Source organism: Gekko japonicus, unplaced genomic scaffold (assembly GCF_001447785.1).
Source record: "Gekko japonicus isolate JY-2015 unplaced genomic scaffold, Gekko_japonicus_V1.1 scaffold525, whole genome shotgun sequence".
NCBI lineage: Eukaryota > Metazoa > Chordata > Lepidosauria > Squamata > Gekkonidae > Gekko > Gekko japonicus.
The window spans coordinates 145,728-162,746 of record NW_015163620.1 but is presented as its reverse complement, the minus strand read 5'-3'; the positions used below and the strand labels follow the sequence as shown (position 1 = coordinate 162,746).

The 17,019-nt window shown below is 41.4% G+C and overlaps 1 protein-coding gene across 1 annotated transcript in view; it reads right to left on the bottom strand.

The window, feature by feature from the left end:
* Window positions 1–17,019, bottom strand: part of OTOGL (otogelin-like) — a 158,229-nt gene that overhangs the window by 117,625 nt on the left and 23,585 nt on the right. Inside the window, exons 13-21 of the mRNA XM_015407445.1 lie at window positions 16,470–16,615; window positions 15,306–15,429; window positions 14,072–14,249; window positions 11,152–11,276; window positions 10,576–10,785; window positions 5,758–5,923; window positions 4,750–4,824; window positions 2,432–2,484; window positions 1,170–1,332 (exon numbers count right to left, since the gene is read on the bottom strand). Coding sequence (XP_015262931.1) covers window positions 1,170–1,332; window positions 2,432–2,484; window positions 4,750–4,824; window positions 5,758–5,923; window positions 10,576–10,785; window positions 11,152–11,276; window positions 14,072–14,249; window positions 15,306–15,429; window positions 16,470–16,615 — 1,240 coding nt within the window. The remainder of the gene's footprint in view (window positions 1–1,169; window positions 1,333–2,431; window positions 2,485–4,749; window positions 4,825–5,757; window positions 5,924–10,575; window positions 10,786–11,151; window positions 11,277–14,071; window positions 14,250–15,305; window positions 15,430–16,469; window positions 16,616–17,019) is intronic.

Below are 17,019 nucleotides of genomic sequence, written 5' to 3'. Positions count from 1 at the left end.
ACACTCCTCCCACCTTTGTATCTTCCCATCCACGCACCACCTCTATCCAAGATGGAGCAACACACGTGCGGGAAGGCAGTCAATACAACTTCCCTACCCCAGGTCTTCATAACTACTATTTTAAGGGACAACACTGCCACCATTCAGTCCCAAGCAATAGATCCAATATAGGGTTTTACCAGCTGCCAGAGTTTCCCACTAGAAGGAACACAACCATTCACACATGGTGGTGATGGTGTACAGGTAAAGTTCATGACAGCCTCCTCTGGCATCCACCTCAATTGCCACCCTAGGATACCACCCTTGACAGGAGGGATACATTATGAAGGCCAGCTGAGCCAGAAGGGGATGGTTGCTGGCAGAGTTAACAAAATGATGCATGGGATAGAGAAGCTAGAGAAAGAAGTACTTTTCTCCCCGTCTCATAATTAAAGAACTCACGGGCACTCAATGAAATTAATGAGCAGTAAGCTTAGAACAGATAAAAGGAAGTACTTCTTCGCCCAAAGAGTAATTAACACATAGAATTCACTGCCTCAAGAAGTGGTGGTGGTGGCTACAAGCAGAGACAATTTCAAGAGGGGATTGGATAAACATATGGAACTGACGTCCATCAGTGGTTATTAGCCACAAGATATAGATGGAACACTACATCTGGGCAGTGATGCTCTGCATTCTTGGTGCTTGGGGGGTGGCAACAGTGGGAGGGCTTCTGAGGTTCTGGCCCTGCTGGTGGATCTCCTGATGGCACCTGGTTTTTGGCCACTATGTGATACAGAGTGTTGGACTGGGTGGGCCATTGGCCTGATCCAACACACCTGCTCTTATGCTCTTAAAGCTGAGTCAGTGTGCTTCTCCAGAAGGCTGTTATTGCTCATATGATTCTTTCAGGCTGACTTTAACCCCAAGATGAGGGGAGTACTTAACATTGCATTATATACTATTAATACATTCCTCCAGCACAAGTAGCCTTCCACCAGCGGAAGGGACATCTTTTTCCATAATGCTTCTTATGCTAGTAGAAAGTCCTTTGCTCTGGAGGATGGCTTCATACAAATTCAGTATTATGTACAACCCAACCCAATATTATACACAAGAAGAAACAGTTATTAAATCCATAAGAACACTTTTTAGACCTCTCTGGTCCTCTTACTTTTGGCAACACTTACCCAGGGGGGCAGACACAACCACTCACACATGGTGGTGATGGTGTACAGGTAAAGTTCATGGCAAGGTTTGCACAAGATAGCTCACAGTTCACTCCAGCTGATGGCAAGCCAGGTACATGAGATCGGCAGTCATAGTAGATTTTTTCTTCAGGGCATGTGTGAACTTCAAAAATAAATTGCAAGCTAGGTGAGAGCAGTATGTGCTTAAGTTTCCCTTGAAATTAGTGAGAATGAAAATCACTTAACTTCTTATTTGTTTAGTAAATTTTTACTCTGTATTTCCTCTAAGGAACTCAGGGCAGCATACATAGTTCTCCTGTCTCCTCCTTTTATTCTAAAAACAACCCTGTGAGGTAAGCTGAGAGTGAGTGGCCAAGTACTTTCATGATGAGTGGGGATCTCAGACTGGGTCTCCCAGGTCCGAGTCTAACAAATTAACCACTATGACACACTGGCTCTATTTGCTCTAATTTCTCAAAAACGTAGATGAACAAGGTAATGAAAGGAACTCCCACTTATTCCCTCCTCCAGCAGTTTCCCACCTTCTTGCTTCAGATCTGCCTCACTTCTGTCCTGTCTGTCTCCACAGCTCCATCTCCACTCCTGACCACCTCCTCCTCATCATGTTGCCATTTGATTCTAGTTTGACAAAGCAACACCTCACAATGGTTGAACGACTCATCATTATGAGGGGTTGTCTTGGCAACCCAAGTTGTCAATCAAGAGATCAAGAGTTGTTCTTGCAAGGTCTTGGTTATTAAGGAATTCTATGTGTTCAGGGAGACATGTCTGTGCTAGTATTTTTGTTTGTTTGTTTCCCCCTCCAATTTTTTGGAGCTCAGGTTTTGGAAAAGTGTTACACCTGTACAGCCAATCACAAAGTCAAAACTCTTTTATGTACTTGCTCTCAATACATCTGGGGGAACATATCCTTAAAGCCACAGTGCTACGCTTTTGACAGGAAATAAATCTGACTCAGATCAGTTGCTCATACATCAGTTGCTCATAGATATTATAGCAAAATATATGACAGGTCTAAAAATATTGGTCAGTCTTTTAGAGATACTGAGGAAAATGAAAAACCCCAACTAGTTCTTCTATGGGGGAAAAAGGAATGAGGATGAAAGACAACACAGAAAAGTCATGGGTAGGCAGGGGTTTGAATCCAGATCAACATTCAGTAGTCCTTCTTGGAGCCTGTAGTACCTGACTCAACAAGAAAGTTAACCAGACTCTTCATATAGAGTAACCAAGAGATTTACCTGCAGGAACTGCAGCAGCTTCAGTGCATTTCATTGTTCCATTCAGACATTGGCTATTCAACATATACAGAAACAGACATTTTATATAATTTAATATTTTAAAAGTTCACAACTTAAATGTACAAGTAAAAAATTAATGCTAGTGTTCATTGCAAACATCAAGATTTCAAAAATGTTTGTATAATGCAACTAAGTTCAGTGCAGTAAAATCATTCAGTTATAAAGCTCAAACATTCTACCGTTTACAAGTGTTTTTTAATACCAGTTCATCTGCTTCCGGTAACTGGTACTGAGATATTATATCTAGTTGAGAGTTAATTCACACAGATGCTTTTGTATAGGAAGACTTTGCAAAACAAACAATATTTTGAAAGATGATGGTTGTGATCTTCCACAGAACAGTCAAATTCATAACCTTTGACAAGTACCATAGCAAGAAAAAAGTAGAAAAGCCTAAATGGAACATTCAGAGAGCATATTTGATTGCACAAATATTTTTGCAATAAGCAAACAGCTCATTCCTCCTTCCTAAGAACCAGCTGTGCACTTCTACATTTTGCACCGGCCATCTTGACTCTCTAGAAAAAGGGAGGGTCAAAATATTTAATTAATTAATTGAGTAAAACCAAATGGTGCTTCAGATTGTTTTGGCTAAGAGATGCAATGTTGTGACAACTCTGTTCTTTCAATCCAGGTCTGTGTTGTAGACTGCCCTAGGCCACTCCAGGATTTAGTATGGGCAGGAACAGGGAGAAAGGAAGTTGTGCTCATGGTAGCTCCAGACAGAGAAAGAGATAGAGTTATTAAACTGTGCTCTTGTTTGAAACCAAGGTCCCGTTCACACGCGGCAATTTGGGCCAGTTGCGGGCCAGTTTGGGGGCGGATCAAAGCAGCGCGATCACACCACCACATCTGGGAAGCGTTCTGCTTCCGCACCCGAACTGGCCCAAACCCGGGAAGAACCGCCGCAAAATGAACCACCTACCTCGGTGGTTCAAGTGGACGCGGCGCTTCTTCCCGGGCGTCTGATCGCCGGCGCTCCCTTGCGCCGGCTCAACCCCGGCCCGGAGCCGAACTGCGCATGCTCCGACATGCGCAGTTCGGCCGGCCCCCGGTTAGGGCTGTGTTTTCTCCCCGGCGTTTGATCGCGCCGGGGAGAAACGGCGGCGCAGCCGGGGGGTCCGTGAGATCCCGCCGCGCCGTGTCAACATTGGCGCGGCTTTTAAAAGCCGCGCCTTCTACCGCCTTTTCCCCTGCGTGTGGCAGGGGCCCAAGTTGCCTTCTTATTTTGATACCTAACACTAACATTAAGAACACAACAGGAGGCAGAATACTTGACTGGCTGGACAGAGCTGTAGAAAGCACAAGATACTTCTGGCATGCGGAATGAGGGACACTTAGACAACGTCAAGCCAGAAAATTCTAACAGCGTAGAATGTCTGTGTTCAGAAGCAGGATCTGATCATCAGATACTGAGGGAAGGTTAGGAATATCTTATCATCATCATGTTCTGCAACTGGGCTTCCCATATGCAGCTGATTGACGGCTGTAGGACTAAATGGGCCTAGGTCTGATCCAGCAACACAATATGTTGTTCAAAAGCAAGAGCATATTCAGGATAATTTAACGAAGATATACATTAACTGTGATGAGATCCTGAACATACATTCTTGCTCCTTACATTTAAAACATGGTGGTGGATCCATTGGTCTTTTTGTTGTTGTTGTTGTTGTTGTTAACGGGTAGACCATCCAAGCTTGTAGTCAGTCCACCTCTGCTTTTAGATGACAGTACCAAGGATGATTGTCCTAAACCACATTGCTGAGACTGTACAGAGGTATAAATGGCTAAACTGGCATGCATACAAACTAAGCAGAGATTAGTAGTACTTCAATGTCCACATTTCCATCAGAAATGTAAATCCAATTCCAGTTCTGGTGAATGTTGTACAATCACCTCCATACACACAGCCATCATACACAGAAGGTCTTTTGTGAATTGAGCCTGCATTGGTATATCCAGTAAAGAAAACAGTTGAAAGAGAGCTCATGACATTGCAGAAATTCAAAATGTATTACATACAGCATATTTTTAATGCAAAACCAGCTAGCAAAATCAGCAGGGAATATTCAGGCCCTCTTTAAAAATTCTATTCTTTATTTTATATAAAAAATTTTTTAAAAAAACCCTCTAGAAGCAATTGAGCTTAGATGGAAAACTGCAGCTTCAAATGTTGAGCATATATGTTGGTCTGCTGATTACATACTGTATGTTACATCATATTATTAAAAAAGAGAATTCTTGGTATTGGAGCTTACCATAAACCTGAGGGTGTAGGTAGCATTTCCCCAGGCTGAAAACTTCTGCCTTTATAATAACATTGGCAGCTAGACCTGATAAAACAAAACTAGTGAATTTATATATACATTATAGAACAGAACATGATGCAAAGCCTTGATTTATCACATAGTTTTAAATTTACCACCAACTTTATCACTAACATTTAAAATACATATTTCACCTTAGACAAGACCTGCTGCATAATTTTAAATTTCTCTATATTTTGTTTCTGGGTGTTGTAGCCTATGAAAAAGGAAGTTATCTTCTGTTCACAGGGAGATAATTAAACTAAGTATTGATTTCCCCAGCAGTGTTGAAATTAACTATTATTTGCTTGCATTCTTGGCAATCTGTCATCCCTTTCAATAATATAAAATGAAGAACTGGTACAACAGTCATCCAAGGAATCAGGGCACAGTCAGCTGGCCAGTGTCCGGCACAAGATTTTGGCTTCCTTTCAAAGAATAGCAAATTGACAAATATTTAATCAGATCTCAGCCTCCATGGAAGAGGTGCATTTGGATTTTTTTGCCTTAAATTCTAAAATATGAGTGGCATAGATTTTTAACCTTAATACGTTTTCCTTTAAAAATCCTCAACGAATAAGATTTAAGCATGCTTAGAATGCAACCGGGCATCATTTTGAGGAAACAATTTGCCCCAAGTCAGGTTTTCTACTGATGCTGGGTGAACACGTAATGTTGCTTTCTGAAGCTCACTAGCCAGACTACCTGGAAAAAGCCTTTTTATTAGGACACTTTTTGAACTATTAGTACACTTTTAGCCCACCTTTCTCCAACAAAGGACTCAAGGTGGGTAGATGCAACTGATCTCTGATCATAGCACACTGATCTCTCAGTGATTTAGATTATATCTGTAGATGGCTGGTAAGCAGATGATCCTGCTTTATGATAAGGGGGTACCTTGCATTTCTAACATCAATTAAAGCAAACAAGGAAATTTTTCCTGACATTTTACAAACTTACATTGGCACACAAAAGTTGATAGATGCTTCAAAGTATTTCCCTTCTGGGCAATTACACCCTTCCGCACAGTCACGATCACAAACATCCAGAGAAGACAAGGAAGAACAGGAGCGCTCACAGAAGGAAGAGCACTGGTGATACTGCATACCACTTTTACACACTAATGCTATGGGGGGGGGGAAGCACATTGTTAACCTATCAGAAATAAAATACAGGCAGATATTGAGATGTACTGTTATTCTTTAACAAAACACAGAATGCAATCTTTTCTTTCTGTACATCAGCTTTAAAAAAAGCCAAGGTAATTCTAATTAATAGTTATGTACCTTAATATTTGAGGTTTAAAGTACCTGTCTTTTTGAAATGTTGCTGAATATACTTTTGGTTGATGAGGGCCACACTACATGTAACAACAGAAGAAAGATGTGCAGAATTGGGTTTACCACCAGGGATCTCCCTATGAAATAGGAGATGTGGGTGTTTATGTGTCTGAGTGGGGTTTAAAGTACAACATGGTTGGGCGGGAAGGAAGAACTGAGCTCTTCCCCCTCTGCTTTGGACTTTCCTGCCCCAAAACAATATTTTTAAAAACCTGTTTTATCTCACTAGGGCTCCAAAACTGGGACTGAGACTGGGGAAAAAATACCTTCAAAATAAGGAGGTAGGGGGTAGAAGAAGTCAGTTACTCATTCCTGCCTGCCACTGTTGCACTTTAAATTACTTCCATTCTTCTAGCAGGATCGGAGTTGAGTCTTGCTACTATCATATCTAGGTAATCCCTGAGCTAGTGAAAAAAAAAATTCGTTTATATCATAGAAACAATAGTAAGGAAATGAAAGACAGGAAGAATAGGAAGAAAAAGTTCAAAAAGAACTCAGGAGATCTCCATATTTAGTCAATTTCTCCCTTCAATGAGGTAAGAGGGATGTGCACACAAAAGGGCACATATCTTTACTTTTCTTTAAAAGCAGCTCATGGGGAGGTCTTCCATAGTGCATCAGTTCTATGTTACTGGGGCGGGGGAGAATTAATCCTTTCTCGCTATGCCATTTCGTGGATTGATAAACCCTTCACCCGAGCTGTTATTAGCCCTGGTGGTGGGAGGACAGGTAGGTAAGGACTAGCATCTCACTCTTGACAAAGTACAGATACAGCTGGGGAGGGGGTGTCAAATGAACTGATGCACAGTGAGACAATAATTCCTTTCTTCTAGAGAACAGGTTTTTTGTCTTTTCCTCAAACAGAGAACTATGGCATGATGCAAAATAGAATTTTACACTATGCATTAACAATGTTAAACATCAACAAGAATCTTATTCCAGAATTTAAAAATGAAGGAAAGGTGAAAATAATTTTTAAAAGAAACTTGTCTCTCCTGGTCTTTAGAAGATGGTCTCTTCTTGTCTTAGCTATAAATTTTAACTGAGTACCAGTGTGTTAGGCACTGTGTAGATGATACATCATGGCTCTTGACCTAGACATCTTATGACAGACAATACACAGATTATAAAGGAAGCTGTTTGTATGTCTTTTGTATGCTGCTTCCTGAATACAAAAAAATTAAGAAGTCCAAAATTATTTAAGAACTGTGGTTATTACCATGAATACTTTATAATATGAAAATATCATTATCGTCTCAGTTTTGCTTCCTTCATAACAACTCTTTTAGCTTCCTGATGAATATTACTGGTTGCTTCCACACAGAGCTTTTGATCCACACTCCCCACTCAAATGGCAGTGGTTCTTATTTGGGCTTCTTTACAACATTGTCCTTCATTTGCCCACCTTCCAGGTTTTCCGTGGCTTCTCTACTGGTTTCCCTTATGTGCTTTGATAGAACCTTTCTGTAAAGATCATACTAAAAATCGTTTGGAGAAAGTATGGATAGGAAGGCGACCATTTCTACAACTCCCCACACTACATTTCACTGGGTGCTTGCCAATGCTCCCCGCACAGACATACACACACTACCATGATATTCCTCCTACCAATTAAAAAGCACACAGCAAAAAGGCTGTGGAGTGAGGAAATGGTGGGCATGAGGGGAAAGTGTGGGGTAACACCCCCCCCCCGCATAAGTTTCATTGCCACTGAGAAAGCCTCTGCATTTGCAGGAGCAATGAAAGCAAAACAGGGAATTGCCTCTCTGCAGAAGCCACCATTATTCTGGTCAAGAAACTGAGGTTAAGAAGCGCACCTGAATTTAGTTAAGGAGTTTTTAGCAGAATGGGGTTTGAAAAGCAAGTTCTCAAGATCAATTACCACTGAACCCTCAATGAGGTATGAAAACAAACAAATCAGCATTTCCTCATAGCAATATTTTTAGACTCATTGTTAAGTGTCACTTTCCTTGCAATATATTAATTTGAACTACATAATATGATCAATGGAGTACCTAGCCTTTTTGGCACCCGGACCAGATAATTTTTAATACCCGCCCACACACATATATACAAGGGAGACCTGCAAGCCACTTGCAGGGAGGGGGCATCCCCCCACCTTTTCTCCCCTCTCCCCCCTTCTCTGTCAAAGTTCCCTCCTGTCTTTCTGCACCCACCCCTTATCTATCAATCTTCCTTCACCATCACCTGTCCTTCTCCTCTCACCCCTTCTATGTTAGCTTTCCTCTCTACCCCCTTCTCTAGGAATCCTGTCTTACCCCCTTTCTTCTCTCATCCCTTGTATGTCTCATCCCTCTCTTACCCCAGCCCTTTTCAGACAATGTCCTCTTCCCCCCTTCTCAGTCTGTCACTCTCTTTCTCCCTCCCCCTTCGACAATCTCCCACTCCACTCTTCTGCCTCCTTTTGTGTGGCTTCATCATTGTTTTTCTGGCCGTGGGGAAGCTACTCGCCTGGGAGGAACCAGGTGGTAGGGTCATCTTGCTAGCCGTGGGGCCACTCACCTGGAAAGGACCCGGCAGTGGTGGCATCCCCTGCCCCACAGCTCCAGGGCCATCTTGCTGGCTGCGGAGAGGCTGCTTGAGTGGAAGGGACCTGGTATTGTCATTCCCTGCCCCGTGGCTCCATGGCCATCTAGCTGACAGCAGGGAGGCCAGCCGCCAAGCAAAGCTCCAAGACCGGCTCAGGGGACCCCGAGTCTGGACTGTGCAAGTGCAGACACCTCTTTTTATAATTTGGGGGGAATTAACCCCCCGGTATATTTTTTTAACTTTTTGTATTTTTCTGCAACCTTGGGGAGTACCCCAAGTGTGCAGAAAAATCTCTTTACCCTCCATGTACTCTCTGCGTATCCGCAAATAGGGAGCACAGTTGGGAAATAAGTATCTGCACATAGGGGGCACAGTTGGGAATATATATATGTATTTCGTCAAGTCACAGCTGACGTATGGCAACCTCATAGAGCTGACATGGAGGCAGGCAATGGCAAACCACCTCCAAACGTCCCTTGCCTTGAAAACCCTACAGGGTCCCCATAAGCCAGCTGTGACTTGATGGCCAAAAGAAACAACAACATTCCATCACACCACTCGTGTTCTGAGCAGGCACTTGGGAGGGCTTGTGTTCTCCATTTTGAAGCCCAAGAACTGACCATCCCAAACATCCACAAGGCATATTTGAGAGCTAGGAGTCTGTATTTGAACTAACTTTTACTAACTAACACTAGCCGAAGCATCACAAAATGGTGACTGCAAGCTTCACCAGACTGGATGTTAAGAAACACACCACTGCCCAAAGAAGGTGCCCCTATCCTTCATTGTTTCCAAAGGACTAAAGTCAAACCAGAAAATCTCTGCAGTAGAAACTGAAGGTGGAGGGGGGCATGCCCAGCAAACCCAGTGCCTTCTGTTCATAATATTAACTAAGTTTTCCTACTATTGTACTCTTAAATAATATATTCTATGACCAAGCAAGATAGGGATGAGAAGGTCTTGAGACCAAGAAGCGAAAATAAAGAGGGGCGGACACAGAAAAATTAGGTGAAGGGAGACAGAAATGAATGAGAAATGTGTGGAAAAGAGGGAGAGAAATTAAGAAAGGGAAAGGTTGTTTTCACTTGCTGCAACACTGTTAACTACCACTTTGCAAGATCTGGCTGAGCTGGGTACAAGGAAAGAAAAAGAGAAAGGCTAGACTGTTGGAGAAAATGACCTGCAGGCTGGCAATTACAGTAGCAGCTGTCAGCGTGCTGGCTTGGTTGTACAATCTTTTAAGCACGTTTGCTTCAGTCTTGGAGAAAGGGAAGTCTAGCCAATCCTAGAGTGCTTTTTGCACTCTAGGACTTCCCTGCACCCCTAGTGGCTGCAGCCAGAACTGCATTTTAAAAATAAAAGGAAAGACATTTGTCTGCATGCCACATGACTTCAAGGGCCTCCTTTCAAAGACCTTCCTTATGCTGCACCCACAGTGGAGTGCATCCCCTGCCCTGCCCTTGGTACACCACTAATTGTGATTACAGTGAATTAGGCCATAGCATGGCATTAATTTTAGGTAAAAATAAAACAAAATACAGCATTTCAAACAGTTCAAACTGTTTAAGACAAATTAAAATGAAAACAGGTGAGACACTAGGAAATCTATTATCAGATCTTCCAACATCTTTTAAAGCTAATATCCAGATGTATAAACCCCACCCACAATTCACATTTTAAAGAAAAAAATATGGGTACAATATGGGAAAGAGAGGAGTTGAAACTGTTGTTTTGCCCTCAACAGTTTCAATATGCAAAACCATGCAATGGTGGAAGGGTTAAACCTCTCCCTCCACATGTGGACCCAATTTGAAAAAGGGCCTTATATGGCTGAAACACCACTTCAGTTTTTGGTAAACATTTTTGTCCTCTGCACTCAGTAACTCACCGCAGTATGAGACGTGAGATCTGAAGTCAACAGCAATTCCATGTTTGTGACATACATAGGCATAGTGTGCAAGAGCATTGCACAAACAAGTGCTCCCACATTTACAAGCATCAAAGCGGCACAATTGGTGGTACAATTCTGGACTGATGTAGGCATGACATGGAGCAAAGAGGTCTTGATTGATTAAATCGCACTGGGTTGCATAACCAACTAAAGAAAAACAAAAGTTTAGCTTTTTATGTTAATAGAACAAACAGCAAAATATAATAATTTATACCACTCCAAAGTGACAGTTCGGTAAAATATAATGCATGCAAAGGTAGGATGCGATCCTCATCCTACTGTTCTCAATACGCATAATGCCCTCTAAAATTAAGAGTAAATGGTCATAGAAATAAATGGGATTTAAGCAAACAGGAAATACATTTGGGTTTAATTTAAAAATATAATGCTTTCTATAATATAATTGTCATCCCCAAACGCGACATAAAAAATAAACCTGAGAAACCCCCCAAAAAGTGATCTAATTATTTGATTATGATAAATGGATATCAAGATCTGAAAAGTAAAATGCACCATTTTGTTGGTTAATGTTGCAAGGATCAACCACAGGGACATTGATGGGCACATGGCATGCTGAAGAAACCTTCCATGCATTGGCATGCAGCTGTGGAGTTCCTTCAATCATTCTTGCTGGAGAACTGAGGAGAAAAAGAGCATAATAAAGCAGGGGAAGCAGACTGCTCCAAAGAAAACATCTGTGATGTGGAATACTTAACAGCACTATCCATTCATTTACTCCAGCATCTCCTAAAGTTGCCTGCATTGAAGTCTGGGTCAGTGATTTGTACTGCCCTGGAATTAGGGGAAATCGGATACACACACAAAAAAAAATCCATTCTGGACAGAGCTTCACATCATGCTGCATATACTGACTCAACTGTGAGGACTGTTGTATCATCAGCATTGCAGTAGAAACCACATCAGTACATCAAAACCCTGAAAACTATTTCCTGCTCATGCCTATGAGTGGGGACAGTTTTGCACGTTTTGCTTTTTTTAAGGGAGGGAATACAAGCAGGAGATGGCAAATGTCTGAGGATTGCCTTGGACAGTTTCATCTTTGGATCCTAGGCTTTCACCAGCATGACAAGTCATCCCCCAACCCCTTTTTATGTTAGGCAGTGTGGGATTAGCTGACTGCTAAGGAAGCAAACAGGAATTTTTGATTGGCTCACCACTGGCTCTGGACTTTCTTTTTCACCTGTTCTTATGAAATGATGTAATTTGCTCGGTGATCAATGTGGCTGATAAGGCTCCAGCTAGGTGCCACAGCTGGGACAATCAATTTGCATTAGGAAGGGACAGCACAGAATTTAATGGTATGCACCCTGAGACACCCCTTAGATGAAAAGAAGTTTTCCTAAATTAGGGTTCCCAAATGGTGCCGGGGGGCGGAGAATCCCCTGCTTTGACAGCACGATTTTCGACACGACGAAAATCGGGCCCGGGGGAAACCCCACCCCCGCGTGCGCGTCACCCGGAAGTGACGTCGCACGCTGGGGGCGGGGCCATGCCATTTGAGGGGGAAACTCTTTGTTTTCCCCTCAAATGGTGTGGCCCCGCCCCAGCGTGCGACGTCACTTACGGGTGACGCACACGCGGCGCGCGTGCCTCAGACGCTCAAGGCCAAAACAGATTTGGCAACCCTATCCTAAATCAACCTGTTATGGCTATTTGCTTGAGAGTATGAGGAATCTCCTGGGATGGAACAGCATCAATGAATTCGAAGACCAACTTGGGGAGGGGGGTAAAGTTGCACAGACCCTCTCAGCACATATGTTGATGAGCAGGTAGTGAAAGGCACAACACTGACCTAGCCCATGCTAAGGCTGAGCCAGGGGTAATTGCCTGATGTCCAAAACCATAGGAGATTTAATCTCCAGAACAATGCCTGCACTGAGAATGGACAATTAATTTATTAATTAGGCTTTTGTTGCTGCTTATCAGCTGTTAAAGAAGCACTCTACTTTATTCTAACATACTGCACTTTCATTCCAGGTTCTGTAAGCAATTCCCCTTCCCATCCTTACTTTATGGGAGATGCAAAATTGAGCATATTTACTGGATGATATAGCTGCAAAAAAAGGCCTGTATATGTTGGCTCCCAGCCTGTGGCAGTAAAGTTATGTGTATCTGTTGCCATGCACCAGATTTAGGCTCTGACAGGCCAATGCAAATTATTCAACAAGCAGCATTTGCCACAGCATGTCAAAAGTTGAATCTTGCACATGTCATGCATGACTGGTTTCTTTCTAGCTGGTATTCATACAGACTTTCCCCAAAGCAATCACAGCCATGTGCACAGGCTATCAGTTTGAAGACTGGAAACATCTCCACAGTTTTTCTGCCTTATGAAGAGAAACACAGATAGCCTTAACTTGAAATGCGTGAAATTTCAAAATGAGCCTAACAATTTTAAGATCAGCCAAACAGATGTAATCTTTGATAATTTTTGTATTAGCAAAGGAGTCCAAATCTGGATGAAGACGTACAGAGTAACATGTTCAGCTTTGACAGAAGGTACTAGTTTAACACATTTAATCTCTCTAATGAGATAGAGACTCATTTAAATAATGGAAGATCTCTTTCCATGTTCATTTTGATGTGCAGGATCATCTGAGAGTGCCTACTTGATGACAGCCTCAGTGGCTTTATGGTAAAAGAATGTACAAAACTTACTTAGTGGCTGCTATGGGATTCAAAATGCTAGGCCAAATTAGAGACTGAGCATTTCTCCACAAGAGCTATACAATATTATTGTTTTTGCTGAATGAAAAAATAACTGTGGTTAAATTGATAAGGCACAGCAGTGATGCCTCATCTGGTGCCCACGGGTACAATGGCACCCACTGATGTTTTCCTGGTTCTCAAAGCAAACAGCCAGTCCTGACTATCCTACACTTCAGTGGAGCAGGAGCTGCTTTTAGTGTGCAGGGAGCAGCCATTCAGAAATAGCTGCTCCAATTTGGCTTGAAACTAGGGTTGCCAGGTGCTATTACAGCTGATCGGTTCCCTCAAAGAAAACGGTTGCTTTGGAGTGTGGATTGTATGGCATTATACACTGCTGAGTTCCCTCACCTCCCCAGGCTCCACCCCCCACCCCCCTGTCTCTAGGTATTTCCAAACCCAGAGCTGGCAGCCCTACTTGGAACTGCACCAAATTTTGTGATTGCCACCTAGGCAGCCATTTTGACATTGGTCCTGCTTCCCATGACAGTCATTTTGTGGTGTTGCATACTACATTTTCCCAATTCCAAAAGTATCCACAGGCTCAGCAAGGCTGGGGACTCCTGAGGTACAGTACAGTATTCTATATTTTAATGTGGATTTTACATTCACTATCTTATGTAAATATACATTCATTAGGCCCCTTTTCCTCTATGGGTTAAGTAAAATGCTAAATAATTGAAAACAGTAAATAAATCCGTCTTACAGAAAGTCATCTCTCAAATTTCCATTATAAGTTCCACACAGACCCAGAGTTCTTCCCTTCCAGCCAGAACTGAGTTGAATATATATTCTCTCTCCATCTTTAGCAAACTGAATTCTTAATCCAAATTTAGTTTTCAATTGCACAAACAGTGAAGACAGGTTTCGCACTTCAACATATCCTACAGATAACAGGAGAAAAAAAAATTGCAAACAAAATCAAAATAATAGCCCAAAGATGTAAGAATGCTTTATTTTCACCCATTTTCATCAAAAAGCTAATGTGATATTCGCACAACAGATACCTTCACCCACACATTATTTTATTGTATTCAACATGTAAAAACATGTAAATAAACTGATTTAAAAAAAAAAAAAAGATACAATTTTTAAAAAGAACTCTGCGATCTTTTTCCAATTTAAAACAAATATCTCCCAAGAAGGATGAAATTTTTTTTCCAGACCAGCTAAAGCCCCCTTAAATGGGAAAATTGGGGGGGGCAGGTCTAATCCCAAAGAGGATTCTGGTCAATTCAGCCTCAAAATGGTAGACACTTCAGAATGAATACTGATTTCCTTGCAGCTAATTTATATATATTATATACCAGAGTAAAATAGGTTTAAACTACATCCCCAGAAAAGTCTCCTGACAAGGTACTCAAAACATAATTCATCAATTGTCTGTGAAAAGAGTAGTCTATAAAACATATTTAATTTCATGCCTTTCCCACCTTTCACATTTAAAACTCAAGAGATGTGGGCTATCTCCCTAAGTCAGTTCACATGATGAGTGAAATCTGTATGCTAATTGTTCACTGCCAAAGCATAATATATCAATTAACCATAACTAGAACTTATAGAATTTCCTTCATTTCATGCATTTTTCTTTCAGATATAGAAGGCTAGAGATGTGGGCCAGCTACCTCATTCAGTTTACATGATGAATGACTTCTGTATGCTAACCATTTAGTGCTTTTGGCTATTTAATCTGGCCCATTGTTCAAGTATTCCAAAACTGAAGAGCGTTGTGAAGCTAGAAAACTTCATTTATCCATAAAAAAAACACCCCACCTTAACATCCTCTGTCCTTAAGCAAGAATGCACACACCACAGGCTGGCATAAATGTTTGCATATTTCCCCAGGAACAGCTTGGTTAGAATATTCTAACAGAATATTATTTAAAAAATATTCAGAAACAACATGAACCTCAATGAAAAATATGTTTCAAGTGTCTTACCATTAAAGTTAAATCCCTGGTTGGAAGAAGCAAACTGAACTTCACCACCCCGATTCAGAGTCACTTGCTTGTTTACATCTTCAAGAACTAGTGTTATTGCTTGAATGCACGCATGATCAAGATTCTGGATGAGCATGGTGGAAATTCCCAAGAAAAGGAAAAAGATACGTATCTTCACTAAATTGGATGATATTCCATTTTTGGCCAGCACATACGAGCAGAAAGAATTCCAACGACTGCCACAGAACTGTAACTGTAGAATCCAAATCTTGGGGACAAACTAGTCATTACTCGACTCTCATTCCCCCAAGTCAGATGGCAGCTGCTGGGAATTGTTCCCAAACACTGTGGAGTCCCAGTCTGGGGGGATGGGAGGGAGAAGGCAATTCATCCTCCCTCCTTCCAACCTGAAATGGCCCCAGAGGGCGTTATTTGCTCTACTAGGGAGCTGAACATGTACTCGTATTTGGCCCTTAAACGATGTAGAGCTACAGGCAAAAGCAACAGCACACTATCATATATAAAGTTCACTTTAGAGTATAAATGAAGAGCATTTTTTCCCCATGGAATGCAGCTGCTTCATCTCAGGAATTAATATGTTGTTATTCTTCCAGAAATGGCAAAAAGGTTTCAAAAGTCGAGAGACAAAGGGGTTAATGCTGGAACAAATTTTATTATTTTCTGGATTTAACCAGCCACCAGTTGAAATAGCCATCGTTCATATTTTAATATTCTTGTGAGCTCTCAGATTTATTGTTCCAAGAAATGAGTGAGCTTATAAAATATCTAATAAATATCTCAGTCAGCTTTCAAATGCCTCTTATCTAGTTGGCAGTATATCAAACCTCTTCAGCCCTGTCACCAAGAGCATTTATCTGTCTCAGACACCTGCTCAGACTGTAACCAAATATGTAGATGCTTGTGTAATCATGCATGAATGAAAAGCTCTGTCGATTTTATCTCAGTAAAAGGAGCAATTGGTTTTACAAAAGGCAATACTTATAACTGAAATAAAATCTGTTATGATCAGTGAGATATTCAGTACTAAGAAAAATTGGGATTTTTACTACTAATCCTGTTTAACGAATATGTTAGTTCTAATTGCATATGATGTGTAAGGTATTTACTTATCAGCATGAAGGTTTAATTAAAGTGTGATCTTACCTGACCACAAGGAGCTTTTTGTAAAGTAATTGTGAATTTGTCTTTCCCAGTGCCTTTCACCAGAATGTACTGGCATATCCCAAGGAAGGTATAATGGCGTCCATCAAATGTTGCGAAATGAGAATCACCAACAATTGAGCATTCAGCTGAAGACAAAGACAAATAGACATAAAAAACTGCATTTTCAGAGAACCGGATGGTGAAGCTTAAGCTGCCCTCTGAGTTCTGACGGTGACTATACTACTACCATTCTGGGAACCCAGACACAATATATGCATCTATCCCCATGGATACCATAAGTTTTGGAAATGCCATCTTGTGATCGAGTTGGAATTTATAATAGTTATTTTAGGGCTTTTGACCTGTTTTATTCTCTGTTTGGTATATTCTATGTTGTAACCCTCCCTGACCCTGCTTGTAGGGACAGAGGGATAGGAATTGAATTAAATAAATAAATAAGAGGCAATAAAGCAAATATAAGAATGTAGAGACATTAGTTGATGAATATGTTCTTTTGCCCTTTACCCCACTCATTGTCCCCATCCCAACA